The following is a 22890-nucleotide window of genomic DNA, read 5'->3' as shown; positions in this document are numbered from 1 at the left end:
TTTCTTTGGAGGTTTCTAGTTATTTTTGGGGTAGGACTTGTTTAGGCCAATGCAAAATTTATACCAAATGTTCTACCAAGAGCAGCTACAATCTTTCTTCTTCCAACTTACAAGCTTCCCGGAGTTTTTCCTTGTCATAATGTAGCCCCTCATATTCTTGTAAATTAATCCTGTTCACTCTGATGCGCAGGCGATCTGGGATGGAATGAGGACTGCAATAAAAGAAGAAAGCTTCTTAGACAAAGTGTTCCCTGGAAAAGCAAACAAAACCAGATATGAAGGGATTTCAATCTTCTCTGAAATAAGAAAAGTGGGCCAAGTCCCCACAGGCCAATTCCTGCATTTAAAATTATGAATTTCTACTCCACAACAGCATCTACAGCATTCCACCTTAAATAACAAGCAAAATCAAGAATCCCATTTGCTATTTGTGTGACCTGAAACTGTAAAGACTTTTTCTGAGTTCTTACACGCTTATGAAGCTACCCTGCTCTTCTCCAGTTCAACTTTATGTACATTCTTAGAGCCCTACCACAGCCAGTAGATAGATCTGCCAAATTGAATTTCAAGACATGGAAAGATGCTTCTTTTGAAATTTCTCAGGACAACCTCTGCCCATGAGAGCATCCACACCATATTATTGAAGGATCCTTATACAGCATCTCAGGTCTGAGAAACAGTCAACAGTAATGTGGCTAGGAACCAGATTCCTAAAGTTGTGAGTCTAATACTCAGAACCCAGGAGAATTTTTAAAAGCAAGTAGCAGTATGGTAACCTCACTTTTACAGATTTCAGTCTGATTCAGATACCTCAGCTATTGATAGTTTTGAAAGACTCAACAGGTTAGTATCCAGAAATTTGTGTGTTCATATACTGATAGAAATATATCCAGAAAAGCTTTTGTTTCACACTAGTTTCTACCTTAATGTAACCTATTATTTATTTATTTTTTTAAGTTTAGCTGGATGCTGTGCAAATCAATTTAGCCACACTTGCATCTTCCACTTTTCAAGAAAGATAGACAATTCATGCATTATAATGCACATAGCAAATGTCTGTCCTATAGGAACCCAGGCCCAGGTCAGTTAAAAGTAGATTATTTATTCTGTGCTTTTACCATAAGACTGTCTATATTTTCTATTTTAATCTTGTTTATAACAGGACTCTGCCTACAGTAATATTGATTAATACAACTGCCTTTTGAAAGGCAAAATGCTGTGTGGTATCATAAATATATGGGTTTGCTTCTTTCTTTATCTCAGTTTTAAACTATTTGACTTACAGCATTTGCACTGCTAGCGAAGGACAAGGCACATCTCACAAATTTTACCTGTGCTACCTAATTTCTAAACACCGCTCAAATGTGAATTTTCTTCACTAATGTCATCAATTCATTATCAGTAGACTTATGTCCTGTCACAATGGGCCTCATTTCAAACTCATTATCACAATGAGTAATCTGGACATCTCATGAAAACAGGAGAGGAAAGACAGGGAAACAGAATGACCTCACTCCAACATCTGCCAAACCTTGGCTAATTGCCTCCCTTCCAACCTACCTGTGAGAACCAGATGGTGTTTGGACACCAAGGGAAGGGAAAGACAACACTGACTTATGTAGATATGCTGACTCACTACCTAATGCCATGTAAGGAAGAAAAACAAATGTTATTTCTTAGCTTGAAGCCAATGGCAACCTACTGCATGCGCAATATCACCTTCTGAGTCAAATTAGTCCTTTCACCTGAAAAGAAGTGAACAAGATCTTTTTCTTTGTTTGGAGCTGGAGAAAGAAAAGTATCTAAAATGAAGAGCAAATCTAGAATACATTTTTTCTTCCAGGAACACACACACACACTTCAAAATTATCTTTTAATTGGAAAAGGCTTAAGAGGACACTTGCCATGCTTTTGCAAAAAGTATATTTTTTATATATACGGGCACATTGTATATCTCTAACTCTGCTTCTGCAGGAGCAATAAGTGCACCATCTAAAGCGTGATGTATTTTCTGAGGAGAAATAGGAGCAGGTCCAGTGTAGGAGGGCAATCAACTGGCAAGTACCAGTTTGACATTCTGTTCCGCCCTCCTCTCACACCACTTTTATAAAGACAGGCTAAAACCGTTACATAAGCAGGTTGTGTGCTAAAACATACAACTGGAGAAAAACAGAACTTGACCTCTTGTCCATTTGAAAAGTTTAGTTATCTCAATGAAAAAAATGTAACCTTGGAAACAGTAGCTTTCTATAGAAAATAAACTATTACCAGAAACAACAATGCCACGAGTTCCTTTCTACAGGGTAGCGATTTATACACTTAGCCAGGTCCAGTCACAAGTAGCATATTCATAATACAAGTAAACATATATACACATTCCTAAAAATGTGAGTGTATTGACACATACACAAAGAAGACATTTATCCAGTAATTGAACTCTATGGTTTTGTTCCTTCAGTTCTTTGCAAACACCCTTTGTTCTCTTAGAATTGGCTGACACATGTTACTAAATTTTATTACCTATTCAAAATAAATTTAATTCTAAAACTCACTATTTGAATATTCATTTCTTGTGCTATCAGACTAGTAATTGAAACCAGGGTATATTGTCCTCATCAGTCAAACTAATTAACTCATTCATTCACAGACCTCTAATGCAGCTGAGAAAAATACTTCCACTATCAACACTACGGCAGTCTTCATAGACACTGCATAATAATCCATATTATTATACAAATAGATCCATTTATCTTTGTTCAGACATGCTTAGTATATGCAGAAACCAGAAAGATTAAGTAAGCATGTCCATGTAAAATAACAGGGTGTTGAATGTGAACACAAGCAGTAGTACAGTATTAATAGAAATAGATGTCTCTGAATACCACGTAAAAACAACTTGCTCAACCACAAGGAGAAGATAAGCTTTCCACACAAAGCAGCAATTTAGAAATAAATTTGAGGAGATTGCTGCACTTAAATTCAAACTAAAATATTTAAATTACTTACCTCTTACCAATTATATTTTAAAATGGTGTATTACGTAGTCAACAAAAAGTATTTGAAAGTACAGATGAATGAAGTCCATTACCTTCTAAGAATCTAATTAAGAACTCATTCCACAAGCACATCAATCCACAGAAATAAATCCTAAATGTCATTTGCCTCATAAGGATGTAAATAAAGATTGAAGTCAACTAAAACATTCTATTTTTTCATGTCTATTATATATAATGATTTCATTTAAGCACAAACCTAAATATGAATTTTCTCCAAGATCATTCACTTAGAAAACACACATAGATTTTGATGACTTCCTCCTTTCACCCCTATTAATCATCCAGCAACAAGTGAGTGGAAGCCAGACAGCTGGTTTTCCTATGAAATGTGCTACTGTCTCCAGTCATGCAGGGAAGAGCACAGGCAGGGTGAGCTTGGGTCCTGCCCAAGCCTGGCACTCTGGCTCAGCAACCGGTTATGCTTCTGCCATGCGACTAGCTTGGTATGAGTTGGGAAGACAGACTTGTGAATTATAAATACCCTAATCCCTATATCAATTATTTATGAACCCAGTGAACCATTTCTTACACTTCATGTCTACACAGAGAAAGGAATAATAAGAATAAATGGTCCAACAAGTCTACAGAATCCAATGAGAAATTTCTGATCTTCAAGAATACAGCCTACCCCATCCTTACACACAAACAGATTTTAACGTGATTCAGTAAACTGAAAAGGAAACTTACTTCCCCCTATGCCAAAAATACTTGAGTAAACAAAAAAAAAATTAGTCCTTTAGGGGATGTTTGCAGTGACAATGAATGATTAATAAATTACCCTTCTCCTAGAGAAGAAATAAACATGAAAAATTAATTAAGTATTCCAGTGTTTAGAGCAATTGGAAAGAGGAAAGCTGTAGCCAAAAGAAAAATTAATTCACCTTACTTTCAAGATCACATTGACAGAGCTTGGAAATTATACATTAAAAATAAGTTTCTGACAGCACCTCTCTGCTTCAAACATAAGAATGCCACAACAGAACAGACTCATTAACTCCCTTCTATGGATGAATTTCAGTGCTTCACAAAAGCTCACTACTATTTTAAGGTAAGCTCTTGCTAAGTTCTTTACCTGAAAAAAAACATACCCTTGAAATTATAAGCTCTACCACATTTTTTTCTTTCATTTGGGAATCTGAGCTATATGAGGAGCCATGTTGTGTAATACTGGGCCAAAGGACAGTCCCCTTGGTTAGGAGAAGCACTGGAAAGAAAAGATAAACCTCATAGATGGGATAAGAATTCAATGATAGAACAAAACAGTATGATAATAATAAATATGGCAATAATAATATTAATAGTTATAATTATAATTGGAATAATAAGTGGAGAGTAGAGAGAGTTACAAATACACGAGAAAAAAGTGATGCATGATACTGCTGCTCACCATGCAGCATATCCCCAAACAACAGCCAGACTCCTCACAGGTAACTCTACCAGTTTGCATACTGGGAATGATCTTCTCTGGTGTGGAACATCCCTTTGGCCAGTTTGTGCCAGCTTACCTGGCCTTATTCCCTCCCAGCACTGAGTGCGGCTCCTCAGAGCAGAGTGTGAGACACTAGGTCCTTTACTTGGGATAAACACTACATAGCAACAGTCAAAACATTATTCTTGCCATAAATTCAAAAAACAGTTCTGTACAGCTTCTAGGGAGAAAATTAGCCATGTCACAGCAAAAACCAGAACAGAAGTGCTAGCCCAGATAAGCCAGGTTAACACACTGTACTAAAATTTTTGGCACTTTCTTGCCTCACAATTGCTTCAGCAAACACACTTTGCTTTGTAGAGGCTAGACCCACACAGACGCTTAAAGTACAGACACATACTAGCATTCCCAGTAGAATACTGATGCTTGCTTTTCTTCTCCTGCATGCTAACTGTGGTTCTCTCACACTTTACCTTTCCAAGCACAGGGTGTTCTCCATAAGTAATAATCCTCCTAAACAGAATTAAAGGATTTTTGGGTTGGAAGGGGCCTTAAAGATCACTTAGTTCCAACTCCTCTGCCATGGGGAGGGAAACCTTTCATAAGACCAGGTTGTTCAAAGCCCCATGCAACCTGGCCTTGAGCACTTCCAGGGATGGAGCACCCACAGAGTCTCTGGGCAACCTGTGCCAGTGCCTCACCGTAAAGAATTTCTTCCCAACCTACTCTCTTTAAGGTTGAAACTATTCCACTTGTCATTACATGCTCTTGTAAGTCATCTCTCTTCACATTTCTTGTAGGCTCCCTTCAGGCACTGGAAGGCCACAATTAGGTTACCTCAAAGCCTTCTGTTATCCAGATTGAACAATGCCAATTCTTTCAGCCTTTCCTCGTAGGAGAGGTGCCCAATCCTTCTAATTGCCTTGGGGGCCCTCCACTGAACTCATTCCAACAGATCAACATCTGTCCCATGATGGAGACCCTGAAGCTGGATGCAGCACTGCAGGTGAGGTCTCACAAGACCTGAATAGAGGGGCAGAATCACCTCCCTTTGCCCTGCTGGCCACGCTGCTTCAAATGCAGCCCAGGATATGGTTGGCTTTCTGGCTGCCAGAGAATATGGGACAGCTTCATGTTCAGAAACTCACATGTTAAACAGGAAAAACTAATGAAGAAACAATGAGACTCAATTCCCTATAAATCATGTTTCAGACAGAAAGAAGGTATCTATGAGCATTTTCATCCTTAACTCTGCATTGAAGAATAGTTCACACTCTACCACTTTCTCCCTTACACCTACTATTCTTTATTAGACTCTCCTCTTATAAAGAGTAACCATATTCAGCCTGAGAAAGTTGATTCTACTTGGAATTTAGACCTCTAAAAGCAAAAACAATATTTTCTATTACCCTTTTGTTATTCACACAAGTTTTATACACATACTCTACTGCAATCATTACCACATAAACTCCATAAAGCAGCAGTACTTACCAATACAGTGGTATTCATATTTTTATTTATGGAGACTTTGCAATTGAAAAAAAAATTACAGCCTATCCACAGTGTTTATTCTACTTGTAGAAGAACTGTAGGATCTATGCAAGTAAATATTCTATTTTCAATGGTAATTTTTCAGCATTCCTTTGTATCAACTTCACAAGTCAAATGTACTCTCACATGTGCATCTTCTCATCTCTGAACATCCAGCAGGAAAATGCAACTCTTTAACTTCCTTTAGAAAGTTCCTCAAAAATACAACACTTGGATTTGTTTACATACCTTGTATAAGCATTTGCAAAGGATCACTGTACAGTTCTACTATCTCTGCAAAAAAAACACTATATGAACCTAATAACTGGCTGCTCCAAATTCCCATGCATCTCATGCTGCAGAAATCCTGACATTTATCTAAGACAGATTATATCCATCACTAGGTCTCAGTAGGATCTTCCCTGCTGCTCAGTACTAACTGGAACTCAGTCTGCTTCTATGTTGTTCAACAAAAAAAAACAAAGGAATTGTTTTTTTGGCTTTGAATTTCAAAGCCATCATAATCCAAATCAAATTTCCCTGTTACTTCATGGGGTCCTATTTTAATTTGGCAGACACATGAATTGGCAGCCCCAGTGCAGCAGCATGTTTAACCTATTTTTACAGATTTTAAGATACAAACATCTTTGACTTTCAAATTAGTTTGGGGCTTGCAAGTTTTTCTCTCTCAGCTTTATTCTGACAACTGATATCAAACGGGTCATTAAAATGAACTGCATCAAAACTTGGAGGTCATTTTCCAAGGGATATCCCTGAGCTTGGAAATAGTACTCATGCTCCTAGACAAACAGCTCAGTGTTCTGTGGAAGGAATAAGGGTTACCTCAACTATTTTCTAGAGGCTGATTTAGATGCTGAATTGTTGAGAAAAGTTAGTCTGATTACTTCATGCTTCTTAGCAGAATACAGCAAACTGGACCCACAGAAAAGGGACACCAAACTGGGAATATTTCCTTGTTTGCAAAATAACAATGAAGTACTCACAGTTTTCTGAAATTTCACAGAATTGCAGAATGGTTGAAGCCGGAAGATATCTCTGGAGGTCATCTGGTGCAAACCCATGCTTAAGCAGGACCACCTAGAGCAGGCTGTCCAGAACCATGTGCAGGCAGGGTTTGATTATGACTAAAGATAAAGACTCCATAACCTCTCTCGGCAACCTGTGCCAGTGCTCGGTCAACCTTATGGTAAAAAGCATTTTTAGTTCATGTTCAGAGGAAACCTCCTGTGTTTAATTGAAAAGATCTCATCTCAATTCTTTCCAGGAATGGTGCCTGGCATCAAACTTCAGATGTGCCTGCTGCTATGGATGTCTGGGGAGCAGGCTCATGGCTGTACCTGGTCATCATCACCAGACATGTCCTGCTCACCTTACTGGGCTACTGTGGAACTGTGGCCTTCATGGCAAGATCCTATGCCCATCAGTTATACTGTTACCTGAATTCCCTCTTCCCATTTGTTACTGGATTTTACTGCCCGATCTCTCAGCTGAATGACACAGAGTAAAAACAAAAGGCTGTGGAAGTTACAGAATAGAAAAAAGCCAGATACTCACACAGTGAAGGAATCAGGGGGAGCCGAGACTCTCCTCAGGTCAGCAGACTGCACTTTATGGATACTATAAAGCAGCAGGAAATGAGTGGCCAGGAGAAAAATGGCACATGGTGAGGACAGACAAGAAAAAAAAGGTGAGAGAGAGAGAAGGAGTGGAAGAGAAGAAAGAAAGACACACAACATTTAAACAGAAACAAAAGGAATGTGTGACATAAAAACTGAATGAAGTGACATGCAGATCTCTGAGATCACACTAGGAAGCCAAGAGCAACTGAAGACATGCAAATGGAGAAAATCACTGCTATGTGGCACAGAGGAGCTTTCCAAAGACACAAGTGAGGACCAGTGACAAGCTAGGCACACAAGTATACAAGGAAGACAAGGGACCCCAGAATTTCTTCCACAGGCACTGAAAAATTTCAGAGCAACAGACTTTGGAAGCAGGTCCAGAAATGCAAACAAACAACAAAGCTGAGATCCAGATGGATGGAATTATCTCTAAGGGTTGACCATGCCTAATTACTGTTTAAGAAAAAAAAACCCTTACTAGAGATTTTTGTATCCACAATGACAAATTCCTCTTTTCATTCTTCTTTCTCATACCTTAGGGAAACTTGACTTTTATATGTAGTGACTCCCAACATTAATTCACCTTTAGTGTTTTTATTCAAATTATCCCTCTCTTTATCTTGAATGCATTAAATATGTTTTATCTAAGAGCTCTTCCCTCTTCTTTCTCTTTCATTATGCAGGATGCTCTTCCTCAACCCAAATGAAAAGTCAGTGAGTGCAAAATACGTTTTGCAACTCAGAAAGTGTTAATTAACTGAAGCTTACTGGGGAGTATACTGTACAGGAATTTCTAATCAGAAAATTATTCCTGGAAAAGCTGCACCACAGTTCCTCTTCTTATTCCCCACAATTTTTGGTATAGCTCACAACAACCACATTCTTTGCTCAATCACAGAAAACCAAGCTATGTGTTGTCTCTTTCACATGCTACCGCGATCAATAGTGGAGAACAGGAATGAGAACTTAGCCAACAAGTGTTTCAAGGAGGAAAAAAAAAAAAAACACGCACAGAAAAAATACTATCCGGGCAAAAAATTACAGAAACAGTGTAAAACTTCGTCAAATTAAGTCTTTTTCTACTCACTCCCACCTCTTATGCGGCAATAATATCAAAGCTGACTATAACAACTCTGCATTTCTGTGACCAAGATAATTTTCTAATTGCTTTCCTGGCAAGGAGCTCAAGGGCTGTCTAGTAATTAAGGACAGCTCCAGACCCACTGATTTATCTCACACATCTAACATTCAAATGATAGTCATTAAAAACCCCTTAATCTATCAGTTCAATCCAATAGAGGGCTCTCTGGGACATTCCAACAGAACAAGGAGTTAGACCCTAGAGATCAAGTTAAGAAAAATAGACAAACATATTAAATTACAAATTCCTTCACTTGTGCAATACTACCAATCAGCATCCTATTGAATGAACTTCTTGCAATACTAATATGCTTTGTAGATTTTAACCTTTAACAAGGCATTTACTTTTTGTCACATTAAAAGATTCAAGTCCTCTCTCCTTCCTTTTCAACTCCTCAGAGTAAAGTACATACACAGATATATACAGAAATAGATGTAAATATATACACACACAGTTTCTGATATATGAAGCTAAGACTACAGTTCCTGACAAATCATTTGCATTTTCCAAATACACAGATCTGCAGAAAAATACCTCAGCCAAATCAAAGGACTCTGACAGCAATTTAGTTTACTATGGCACATTTAAATCAAGCTAAACCACAAATAATATCTGCTTGACAATTGGCATATACTACAAATCTATATTTCCCTACCACAGTTTAAACTGAGATCTAAAAATCCAAACCTAACCATGCTAATTATCAGTTTGAAATACCATGAATTCTTTTTTTACTTTTGCATTTCTGTGCAGAAAAAGATGTTCCAGGATTATCCTTTGCTTTATTCTAGCTTTCCCTAATGACTCAGGCCTTGAGGTTGGGTGAAATTGGGCACTGCTGCCCATAGTCAAAATCCTGCTACTCTCTGCCCAAGAAAGATGAGTATACTTTATGTATTTTCCAGGCAAATAGAAATTGCACATTAGATAAATGGGCTTCTAGTGCAAGCATTAGTCTCAGTAAGAGTAAAGCATTAGTCTCAGTAAGAGAACAGAGTGCTAAATTGAACGGGAACATGCTGAAAGCAACTAGGGTGGCTTTCATTACATTAATTGAGAGCCAGGGGACGACAAAAAACTCTTAAGGGCTGGAGTCAAAGTTTGTCGTAAAGCAGTATCTTTCTCTAGATATATAGCTGTGAGAGGGACAACTTTCAAGATAGCTGAAGAGAAAAGGTGTGCCTAAGACCTTGCCCTTTTTTTTTCCAGTTATATGAGTTAGTCTACTGAAAGGTATTACATCTCTTCACAGAACTTGCCTCACCATTACAATTGCAACTGCAAAATTCCCCACCGATTTCCCCAGAAATATTAAAGCCTCGGTGCATGAGTGTTTGAATTAAATGTGGATCCTTAATAATTTTAGGCCATTAGTTTGATTAGATCCTTAATAATTTTAGGCCATTATCTTTGGATAAGGGACAGACTGTTTTGCTTCCCATTTAGGATATTTGATGAGAAACAGCAAAGTCCTTTGCATTACCCATTTAAGGAGCAATAAAAACCTATACAAGGATTACAATAATATCTTCTACAAAATAATATAAATTATTTTATTGAATGGCCAATGAAAATTTGACTACTTAGGTTTCTTCTGATTAAAATATATGCAGTTCTTGCAAAGAAAGTTGAACTATGAAAAGGAATGTTAGCCCTGTGTAGTCCTCTTCTGGACTGGTATCCAATCTTCTTAGCTTTTCTCTAGTCATATTTAAAACACTCATTTCTTGTTTGAGTTACTGTACTGGAGAAAGATTTCCTACAAAGTACAAACATTTCTTTCAGGATATTCAAATCTTTCTCCACAAACTTGGCCAGGCAGCATGTGCTCACAACAGAGACTGAAATATGTCCTGATTAGTTCTTGATTGTGGCAATTTCTTATGGGGTCTTCAACATAGCTTAAAAAGCAGATCAATAAAGCTGAAAAATTAAATAAAAAGAACTTCAAGGGGAAATGGCATACATATGCAGAACTGTCAGAAGCCAAGGGGCACTGCCAAGCCTGCAGAAACCTCTTCAAACAAACAAGCAAATAAATTAATAAATAAATAAATATATAAATAAATAACAGAAAGATACACCACCAGTCTAAAAGCAAGACAGGGGTAACTCAGAAGATAAAGTCAGATAAGTATTTACAACAGAGTGAAAAGGGACTTCAGAAGATGTGTTGTGGTTTTTTTTTAAATTTATTTTTCAAATGTGCTGCAAGTCCAGTACATGCAAAATCCATGACGGAACATGCTGCCCCACATGGGCCTCCTGCTGTTAGGACATGCACATATGCAACTCACTCATTCAGCAAAGGCATAGATGTTCTCCTCTTGCTTTTCTGCACCATGTTGGCTTGGTTCCTCAGGGAGATTCGGATGAGGGAGGGAGCCAACCGACAGGGTTCACCATCCACTTGCATGGGGATTGACTTGTATGTCAAAAGCGTCACCTCCCGGCACTGGTGAAGCCTCTCTCCATGACCACCCACCTGCAGAGCAGCCTGCAAAGCACAAACAAAGAACACAAACAAACAAAAAACCGCAAAAGGACAACACACCATGCAAGGAAAAGAAAAGATACCTCAGAACAGAGATAGCTGAGGCAGCTAGCCTATTCAAAATGCCACTTTGCTGAAGGCATCCATTATACAGTACTCCATACCTAAGCTATTCTAAAAGAGTACAATGAAAGTGTTTTCACCCCAAAACTGAAAATAAATACTCAAAATTTAATAAAGAAAAGTGGTGGGGAACAAGCAGATGTCTAACCGCATGCATTATGGGACTCATCATTTGCATATACACACATGTGCATACAAATTAATAATTGTGTTCATTCTTAAAGCTTTCAATTTGTTTTGGTTGGTTTGGTTTTATAATACAGTAATGCTAATAATTATTTGCTCTTTAAAACAACATCCCTAATTAGATACATCTGTGAGACAGAAAAATTATTTCCCCTTCCTGAACAGAATGGTCCTTAATGTGAATTAGATAAATTTAAATTTTTTATTATGAAAGCTTACATATCAAGTCAGCCTCAACATTAGACAGGCTGAAAAGAGCAAGGAGAAGGACATTTTTAAAACAGTTAAATATCATGTTTAAGAATTCATTTCAAAGAAAACTAAGCAAGGAAGACAATGAGCAGATCCTTCAAGTTCTAGGCAGTCATGTTTGGGCAGAAATATATTTTTTTAATGAATGACTATTATGTGACAAGTAACTCTCACGTCTCAGATGCAGAAAAAAAATCTCATATTAATGCAATGCCAATATAAAACAGCCTAAACATAAGCCAAGGCCTGTGCACTTAATATTATGGACCAATTGGCAATATTATCAATCATGTAATACTGCTTTTAATAAAGTAGTTCTTTCCCTCAGTTTCACAGACCCACTTAGGTACAACAAGCACATCTGAGAGACATAAAAGGCAAATTGGGATTATATCAATATAATCTACGGTTACAATTGTTCTGCAGTATCACAACCAAAGCACATCTGTAGAACCTCAGTTCTCAATTAGGCTTTCTTTAAAGAGAAACAGCAGCTCAAAGGCTCCTACTTCTTAAATTCAGCCCCAACTGAAATTGTTGGTAGCTTTTGAGATCTGTCTAGCCACTTCCATTGACTAGAACTGTGTTAGTGGCAAATACTCCACGAAAAGAAAAATCTCTTCTGACTGAAAACTGTCAGTTTGTACATGCTAAAGAGAATTTTGACTTTTTAGAGAGTTTAAAGAGAGCTTAATTTTAAAGAGTATTTTCAAAAACATGCCCTAAACTCTTCATATTTATTCCAAAAGGTCTACTAAGCTAATAAACAAAATTTTTCTTGTGAGTTATTTCCCTAGTCCACTAGACCCATTAAAAAAAAAAAAAAAATAAAAAAAAAATAAAAAAAAAAAAATAAAATCCAGGAAAGTATCCTTAATCCAGACAAACTTTTAAAGGAAAGATTGACCAAGATTGTCTTTTGCTTACTTTGAAGATTAGATTTGCCTGAATTTCTCTTTGGGGAAACATGCACCATTATCGTGGGTATTTACTGAAAGTGATATAGACTGAGGGCAGGTCACAAACAAGGGGGTTTAGCTAAAATGGGCTTATTCACCTTTGTTCTCAACCAGCTTACATGAGACAGCAGCAACAAAGGCCTACAGGTATGGAGCTAAGTGTGCTATAAAAACTTGCCAGGAAGTCCAGATGTGGGCCTTCTGCTGTCCACACTAAGCCCAAGCTGCAGTGCCTTAGGTAGGCTGGTGCTAGCATAGGGATAATTGCCAGCTCTGGCTGCATTTAACCACCCCCTGAAGACACTGTCACAGTGCCTGATTACTGCCTTAGCAGCTCACCAGGGTATTTACAGCCAGATTGCTTTTATGGTAACTCAGTTTTAATTCACTTTGATTCACAAAATTGTTGGCTGAATTTCCCTTTCCTAGCAGAATAAAAAGGAGAGATAAAATTCATGCAAAAAATGCTAAAAAAGTTTTCCATATCTATTACTAAACTTTCTCAAGATTTTTGGCAAGCATACAGAAACTGTATGGGCATATAACTTAAATAATAACTCATATTTATACACCAGACATACCTAAAAATAGACTTTAATGCCATAGATTGAAACATAAAGACATTAAAAAGCAAAATAAGTATTTATTTGGTCATAGAACACTCCCACAGTAAAATCGTGACTTCATGCTCTTATCATACTGTTCCTACTGTAATAATCTTGCCATTTAACTTTGGAGCACTGCACATGCAAATCAGCCATATTTTGCAAGTAATGCTTTTTGTTATTAACTCTTCTCTTATTAGAAAAGAACAATTTGACTCTGCCATTTAACAGCAGAGCATGCTGCGGCTTTATCTGACTATGGGGAAAGACATTTGTCCTTCAGTAACAAAAAATATTTTGCACTCTGCAGTGCTGCCCATGGCTGACCCAGCCTGACAGCAGCCCCATGCACTCACCAGCGAGGCCATGGTGAACCCAATGACTTCAATGTAGCCATCATCATGACGCTGGGGCTCAAAGTCTCTGTGGTCACTGGGGTTCCCCCAGGGCATTGTACCAGCACAATACCTATAGAGAGAGGTTTGGAGAGCGAGTTGGAGAAAGCAGCTTGCCCCGATGGGTCATGACTAGCAGCATTTGAGCCTCTTCTTTTTGCTCCCAAGCTGATACAACACACTCAGATGTATTCACCATAAACTTTACCAGGTTCCTCTCAGAGAAGGAAATGGGGAGACACCAGAAAATAGGTCATAGAGCAGCAGGAGTCTCTTCTGCCTATTTGCTTTTGTTCCTGCTGGTGAGCTGTTGAGACATAAAGCTGTTTTGCCCCTCTTTCCTCTCTCCCTGCTAGCTCAGCAGTTCTAACAGCTAAAATAATGCAGAACATTGCATAGTTTGAGGAGGCAGGGAGACATAAGAGGAAGGAACAGATACCGCTGTGGCATCTCTCTTTTCTACCATCAAAGAATAGATGCAAAAGTGATCTAAAAGTGATAGAAGAGGGAACTTTGAAGAGGTAACACCAAGTAGAAGCTTGCAGTGCAGGGTTCAAAGGATTAAGTGCTTGGGAATGCCTGTAGAGCAAAGTAGGAGGCTGTCTAAAGCAATGGACTCCAAAGTGGTGCACATGCAAGAAAAATCCACATCTGACAAGACAATTAGAGTGTATGGAGAAAAACATTACTTTTACTTTCAATAAGAAAGCAAACATTAAAAACAAACATTAAAATAAGTATTTGTTTAATCTTTATGACATTATTTCTTAATTCATATTTGTGCATGCTTTATATTCCTTGTAACACTAGTATAAAGATATACGTGTATATAATTTATAAATATACATCTATTGGGGTGGTGCTTAAAAGTTTTTTACTGATAGAAAAGCACAATTGAATTAAGTTTGGAGACTCCTGTTCTAGAGAGCAGGAGATCAACAACTCTTGGTAATTCAGCTATATTTTTATTAAGGAGACATTGTAACATGTTAACAACTCTGACTTCTTCCAGCAGTTTGCTATTCCTTAACTGGTAAAATATTTATCCTTCCCCTCTCTCCATTACTGTCCCCTTCTACCCTTTTCCCTTTTTTTCGCACTTTGATTCTAATTAAGCAAAAGACCATATCTGTCCCTTTACTACCCTGTTTGCAGGTTTGATGCACTGCTTTTCAACGTGTGTTTGTTAACCATTTCTACTGTATGAGGATGTTCAACTTTTGAAAGAATGGTTTTGCTGCACCCTGAACTCTGATGCCATTCTGCACAGCTCATTAACAGCGTTATAAGCAGCCAGCTGTCAACAAAGTAGCTCAGAGGCAAAATGCTTCCTGCACATTCACCCAGCCTAGGACAACTGGTAGGTGTCTTTTGAAAAGTATTGTTATTTTTTTTAATAACTTCAAGAATCTGTCTTGAGCTTACCTGGGTATGTTTAAAAACACTATACACTGGAACTTCAGCTCCTGGATCTTTGGAGTCAGGTCTGTACCATCACACTACAAAGCCAAAGTGACAGAGCACAGAGAAATTGCTGAATGGAGCCACAGATAAGAGAAGTGTTGCTGCTTTGTAACAACTTTCCCAAGACTTTCCTTGGAATGTGTTGCAAATGTCATGCTCAAAACTGAAAAGTAACAGAGCCATTAAACTCTCATCTCACTGTCCCTTCCAAACCTCCACTCCACCCCCTTCCCACAATACTATGACACAATTTTTTATACTTACCACAACTTTAACATGCTTGGATAAATCTCTTGAGCTTCTTTGTAGAAAGTCTGTAAAGGCTGCCTGCAACAGAAACAAGTGAAGAAATTTTCAACACTGCCTCTTTTTTTTCCTCAGTTCTTATCCATCACAGAGCTAATTACCAAAATGCCATCCTTTGGTCAAACTTACTCTCTCAGAATACTTAATTTGATTTTATTGTTTGAAATTGTGATACTTCTCCTTTTGAGAACTTAACTGAAAAGAAGGCCTTGGAAACATAAGTGCAATGGTATCCCGGATCATTAAACACAAATTCTTGCTCACATACTTTTTTCATGTTTAAGGCACATGGGTACGGTGGATGTCATCATCCAAAAATACATTATATGTCATTCATATTCAAACTGCTGTTTGCTCTTAATGGCTTTAGAATAAAGTGCTGTCCATTTGCCTCCTGAATGCACAAGTGGGTAATTATATGTGCATATTCACCTATCATTAATCACTCCAAATATCTGATTTGTGCCCTGCACTTGCCATGACACTACATCCAGGACTGTTCCATGAAGCTACAAATATACAGGCTGAAATCTTTGGGATTCCTCTGGTAAAGTCAGTATCAAAGCCTTTCCCAAACCCTGAAAGAAGCAGAGCAGTGTCTTGAGAAGCTTTTGAGCCAAGAGCAGAGGGACCAATATATGACCAAGACTGTGTCCAAAGGAATGGCACTTTTCTCACCTGCTCAGCTCTGTATAATAAAAATACCACAGGCTCTTCTCTACAGAGACCTGTGTGTGGCACTGGCAGAAACAGCATGTGTGCACTTGAAATTGTGACAAGCAGAATGAATAGGCATGAGCTCCTGATGTGAGAAAGTGAAGGGGAAGGCAATTGAGAAAACATTCAAGAAACTAAGTTAACATCATTCTGTAAGACAAATCTGTACTTACCCCTGCATAAAACATTTTATTTCTAAATCGGCTGTTGAATTTCTCTGGATTTGCTTCTGTGAAAGGATGAAAAATAAAAGTATGAAAACCCTAATAAAACAAGTAGACTTCATTATACCTTCACAATCCCTGTCAGCACTACAGTGCTTTCAGTGTATCACTCATAGAAAATATTAACGTTTTCCCTGTGAGAGTCACCCATCTATGTTTTCTCTACTATCAGATTTCCAACATGGATATTTGCAACATGAGCAAAGAGGTAGCTAGAATTCAGTCAGTTAATTTCACAACTTTTAGACTATTCGTCTTATGATCTCTCATAGAATTTGCATGATTTCTAACAATGGAAAACAAATCTGTGAGAATTATTAGAAATTTATGAAACAGTAACCCATGCTTTCAACTAGAAGTAAAGCATTAGTAAATTACAAGATGAAACAGCCCCAAAATTCTGATGTGTTAAAGAGTTACTAAGGAATAGACATTTCTACACAAAGTTTTCTGCAGAAAAAAAAAATTGCTTACCCTAAAACCTATTTAGAAAGCTGTTTCATTTTGATTTGACTCTTAGTGATTGAGAATTTTAAGTCTAGTAGTAATGTACATCTAATGGTTAATTATTCTTACTCTTAATGCAAATATGGCAGTTTCCAATCTTGAAATTTTCAGTCTTCAACTGCCAACTGGTAAATCTTGTTATACTTCTCTGTCAGATTAAAGAGCCTTCAACTATCAGATATCTCTCCTCGAGTAAATACTTACAGGCAGTGATTAAATTGCCTCTTAACCTTCTTCCCAATAAGCTAAATGGAATTCCCTTAATCTCCCAATATAAGGCACATTTCCCAGCACACAGTTCATTCTTGAGCCTCCTTGGAAACTGCTTTCCTTGTTTGTGGCATCTAGAGATTCCAGAAGCAGCCTTTCTGACCCTAGTTGGCACTACTCATTCTGGTTCATTGATTCTCTAGTGAAAACATCAAACTACCAAAGCAGTCCTTCTTGCATCACATTAGTGTGGACGAATCTAAATTACCTCTCAAATGACCACTTAAAACAATACTTCTAGTTCTCTTGGAAGACACTATATCACACAAAATACAGCTCCATTTTGTAAGAATGAGCTGCTTGCAGTTTCTGATTTGCTTGCTGGCTCAGTTACTGTATTTGTTGCTGTGTCACAGGTGACTCAAACTCATTCAGGGCCACTTCTATTTCAAACAATGAATTTAATTGCATAAGTCAATCTCATCTCACTTACTGAGCTCACAGTTTTCTGCAGAGAGTCTCAACACCCCATGCTAAGCAGCAGAAGGCTTCTGAAGTCTTAGTGCCTGTGCTGCACATCTCTCATGTGAGTATCCCCAATGGTTCCAGAGAGCACACATCATAGCACCTGGATCCTACGACAAATACTCCCCATAACTAAAACCCCAGTTTAGAATAGAAAAGGAATCTTTCTGATGTCAGGGACTCAGCAGTCCCTCAAACTACCGGTCCTACTTCTGCCAACAGAGATGAGCACAGGTAGGGAGGAAGGACTCTGTGATGTAAAATAGAGCCTTAAGTTGATTAGCGTGCAACTTTGATTCTAGGAGTAAATTATTGAGTGCATATCCAAGGCTAACTGCACCCTCACCATACTTAAACCATCAAGGAAGTTGAAAATGGAATGTGTTAGACTCTGTCTGTGTGCAATGGGGGAGTTTCCTGCAAATAAATTCTGCACAACTGAGGGATCAAACAGCCTGTCAGCAGGGATAAAGCAAATTGCATCTTCCATGCTGTACCAAAGCATAAGGATAATAATGGAGGAAGTTGGAAAGAGCTACTACCCATAACTTCCCAAAGAAGCAGAGCTAAATACATTAGACTTGGATCCAACCCTCAAGCCTCAATCTGATTAGTCACACGAAAAGTGTAGAGGTTGCCATATTAATATATAGGTTCCTCTGGGACAATACAATCAGTGCTTATTTTAAATATAACAGCTGACCAATCTCTACTGCATAAAGTGCCATGCTAGGCTGAAAGCTCATAACAATTTATCTTATTCTGGTTTTCAGGCATGGTATTCATTTGTTTTAATACTATATGTGATCACAATAGCTCCACATAAGCAAAGGCATACAGCCACTTACCTCAAGAGCACAAATGCTATAGCTGTGAAAGTACTTTACATTTTGCTACTGTTGCTGAGAATTTCTCTGGATTGTCATCAGTGGTAAATAAGATCATAAACTGCTTTGCATTGCTTAATTCAATGAGCCACATTGGAAGGAGCCTTTAAGGTCCTTCTACTCCAACCCTCTGCAATTGGCAGGGACAACTTCACCTAGATCAGGTTGCTCAGAGCTTCATTCAACCCAACTTTGAATGTTTCCAGTCATGGAGCATCCACAACCCCTCTGGGCAACCTGTGCCAGTTTATCAGTTTTATCACCTTCATTGTTGAAAACAACTTCTTTATATCTAGTCCTAATTTACACTCTTTTTGCTTAAAACGGTTATCCCTTGTCCTATTGAAATAGGACCCATTTTTCCTTTAAATCTCCTGCAAGTACTGAAAGGCTATAAGTGCTCCCAAGAACCTTTTCTTCCCCAGGCAGAACAACCCCAATTTCATGTGAAAATACAACTTGCACACCAGTAACACCTCCAAGGCTATAAGCTTTCCTCTTCTAAAATGCAGAGAATTCACTTCATATATTTTAGCATTTGAAAAGGCAAGGACAACACCAGCAGTGAAGACTTCTGCTACAAGAAGCTTTCCTGGCCATTCATACCCAGACACACTGCTTGGCAGAGCACTGCCAAGTGCTTTTTCACCTGTGTAAATTTTTAAAATACTGGCATGTCTGGAATAACATAAATCCTTTATAGGGCTCCATAACTTCATTATTAAATAATGCCTCCATTAAATGAGAAAGTAGCAATGCATTTAATCTATACAGTCACATTAGCAATGCAGAGTGACATGCACTCATAAAAAAATGCATACAGCTGTCATAATTTCATTCCTGTGCCCTTTTGTGGCCCCTCATTATTATTCCTAAAGCTTGAAGCAGTCTTAAACATCATAAAAAATGCATTAGCTCATTCCATCATGTATCCTGCTCTTCATTTAGCCTGGCATTACAGTGAATATAAGGAAGGCTGTGTTTCAGAAAAAATACCTACATGTGAAGCTGGAATGACCAAAAACTGAAGGCAGACACCTGAGCAAGGTTTGTTTCTACAAGCACACCCACCTAAACCGTATAAATAGAGTCTTTCCTATCAATGCAAAGCCATTCATTTCAGTCCTTAAGCCACATCTGTACAGGGTGGCATAACTGCCACTGGCAAGGGGACAGATAAGGTACTAGAACTGCTCAGATTCCTGACACTTCTGTGGACATTAAACTCTTCAATTTGCAGAGAGACGGTCTGGGTTTGTACCAAGTCCAGGGATGTTATGCTATACTGATCCAGATGAAACAGCTATTCAGTTTGAGAATACAATTGTTTTCCTACTACTTCCAGTCTTGTGGCTCTTCTCTTCCCTCCACTTCCACACTCACACCTGACTTATTTATTATCTCCTTTACAAGATCTAACACTTTGGAAAGCTTCCCTTTTAGCCCTTTTCCTCCAGTAAATTACAGTCTTCTTTGTACTTTTTTCATTTCTTAACTCTGAAGTCGCTTGGAAACTCATGATACAATCACTATTTCTTCTTGTATGTATCTTACGGGTTTATGTTCCAGCTTTACTTCTGAACTATAAGAACAGGATGTTAAATCAAACTCAATTTCTAATTAAGAAAATAAATGCCCATCCACAAGGCTAAGGAAATAAAAAGTTCCTATTACCTCTGGATTCATGGAACTCCAGCGTAACATGTGCATCAAATCCAAGACTGAAGTAATTATTGAAGACATTGAGGGGAAGCTGTAATTAGATAATAAAAAGAGACATAAAAAGAACATGAACAGAACATTTCTTGACACACCACGGTTTAACTATTTAGACTCGCCTTATCATGGAAACCTACTAAGAACAAAGTGGAACATATCAGGGAAATGTAAGCAGAAGGTTGTTCTGAAGGTTTGTAATGGCTTAAAGAAAATAATCAGATTAAAGAGCCCAAAGAACACAAATAGACCTGCAGTGCTTTATGATCATATATGTGTCTTTGTTAACACATCAAAGGGTTTCTTATGCTGTCTTTTAGATCCCCCATAAGGCTGCACCACCTAAGATATCACCAACACAAAGGTTTTCAAAGGTTTTGCTGGCTCTTCAAGCTCAGTATGGCAAATGAAATTCCAGCTGTGTTCTCGCCTCATATATAACCAGGAGCAATCCAAGCCCCAGAGAAGAAGCCCTAATCTTATTGAGGATGGAGGCAGGCAGGCACATCTGGCCTCCTCAATGTTTCACACACCCAGCTGGGCTGTAGAGAGGCAAATGCAGCATCCAATAGATAAGCTGGAATTTATAACTGAGAAGACAAAAATGGTTCACAGAATTGGGAGGGGTTTTATTTAATTTTGTAATATTTTCAACATCTCCAGTCCAAATTATACATTACTATGTGAATTCCTCACAAAAATTTTCCCATTCTTCAACTACCAAGATACTCTAATGGAGATTACATGGAGATCCACACATAAAGAAGTTAAATACAAAAATACACTACGCCTTTCTGTAAACTAGGAAACAGAGGGTATCCATTAGCAAAATCCTAGGGAATAAAAATTTACATCCTTTTTTTAGCTTTGTCTAATTGAGGAATGGATGGTAGTCACAGGGTTGCTTCTTCTGCAACTAGAGAAACACAGCAATGACCTTTCTGATAAAATGCTAGAGATTTTTTCCCAGGATTTAATTTTTGACATTAATGATGAATGCCAGGGTGTTTCAAACAACAAATAAATGCCTTTCACACAACTCTGGAATCACTGACACATGAAAAGAATCAAAGTGAGAGATGCAAATAGAAAATTAAAAAGTTGCAGTACTCCCCACCAATGCTGCTTAAAGCGCAGCCCAAAGAGCTTGATAAGCATTCCATAGTTTCCATGGGAAAAAGCAGGCTCTAACCTTACGTGCCCCATCCTCCAGCTCATCCTGGGGCAAATCAGGGTTGCGCTCAACCTGAAGATTCCAGCGGTCCAGCTGGACAATGGTTCCATCTTCTACATGGCACAGGATCTTAGGCACAGGCTCATCTGTGTAACCCTGACAGCAGAGTGACAGAATATAAGCCACACATGGCGAAAACAAATCACGTTACTCACCAATTACTTGACAAATTTCTCTCCTTTCACACATGCCTAAGATCCTCAATAAATTTTTGATCAAACATGTTAACAAGCTACTATTGAAATGCACAAGTCTAGGGCAGGCAAAGTAAGGCCATAAGGAGAGGATTTCAAATTATATTTGCCTTTCCTGGAGTAAGTCCAGTATTGTAGTAAAGGAGAAACAAAGAGAAAGTTCAAATTATGCTTAAATTAGAAGCCTATTTACTGTTCTTGATACTTGGCCTGAAATACCAGATACACCTATATACACTTCCATTGCAGGAACATCATTAGTAATTCAAAATCCCAGACTGCAAATTGAAGCAAACCATTCTGCCAGACTGAAGTAGACTTTGGACACAGTCCTGCCTGCTATTTTAGCCAAAAGTTCCACTCCACACAAATAATCTGAGCAGCAAGTTGAGAACTCCCACATAAGGTACATCAGCCAGTCCTTACCCCACCCCAGTTGAGGGTGCGGGCAAGGTCATTCCCAGTGCCAAGTGGAAGGACAGCCACAGGAGGTGGGGGGCTGAGTTGCAGCTCATCAAGAATGGACAGGATCCAGCCCACCTATAAAAATGGAAATTAAGATGACCATCAGGAACATTAAAGGGGAAAAGACATATTTTGATCATATAATTTTCTTTTTCACAGAGAAGATCAAGTAAAAAAAAAAAAAAATTAACAAATGAGGAATATGGACAACGCAAGGTAATTTTTTTTTTTAATTATCATTATGTCAACAGAAACTCAACCTTTGACAAACAGCTATGAAAGAAAATTAGAAACACCTTAAAACAACACAGTGTCTCAGAACTTATCCTGCCAAGCATGAACTTGCTCACAAGTCTCCCTTTCCCAAAGAAACCTTAATGCTGAATTATTTCACTCAGTTCAAGGCATTATATCTATATATATATATATGCAATACACAGATATACACACACATGCATATCTAATAAAAGAATAAAAGACTAGACTAAAAGACAGATTCCAGCTCAGGGTTGGAAGCTTTGGAACAATTAATCTTTGTCTTTTGCATCCTAAGTTATCAGTTTTTTTCAGAGAGCTATTTATTTTACCTTTCTTCTGGACTACATAAAGCTATCAAATAGAAATCTAG

General features: G+C 38.1%; 1 protein-coding gene across 1 annotated transcript in view; it reads right to left on the bottom strand.

Annotated features, from left to right (window-relative positions):
- The window catches only part of DGKI (diacylglycerol kinase iota), a 216248-nt gene that overhangs the window by 65629 nt on the left and 127729 nt on the right, over positions 1-22890 (bottom strand). The window contains exons 13-21 of the mRNA XM_056482414.1: positions 22224-22337; positions 21562-21699; positions 20328-20406; positions 16474-16529; positions 15542-15604; positions 15239-15312; positions 13775-13886; positions 11097-11296; positions 112-212 (exon numbers count right to left, since the gene is read on the bottom strand). Coding sequence (XP_056338389.1) covers positions 112-212; positions 11097-11296; positions 13775-13886; positions 15239-15312; positions 15542-15604; positions 16474-16529; positions 20328-20406; positions 21562-21699; positions 22224-22337 — 937 coding nt within the window. The remainder of the gene's footprint in view (positions 1-111; positions 213-11096; positions 11297-13774; positions 13887-15238; positions 15313-15541; positions 15605-16473; positions 16530-20327; positions 20407-21561; positions 21700-22223; positions 22338-22890) is intronic.

The sequence above is a fragment of the Oenanthe melanoleuca genome, chromosome 1A (assembly GCF_029582105.1).
Source record: "Oenanthe melanoleuca isolate GR-GAL-2019-014 chromosome 1A, OMel1.0, whole genome shotgun sequence".
NCBI lineage: Eukaryota > Metazoa > Chordata > Aves > Passeriformes > Muscicapidae > Oenanthe > Oenanthe melanoleuca.
The sequence above is the reverse complement of the archived record's forward strand: the minus strand, read 5'-3'. Positions and strand labels throughout refer to the sequence as shown.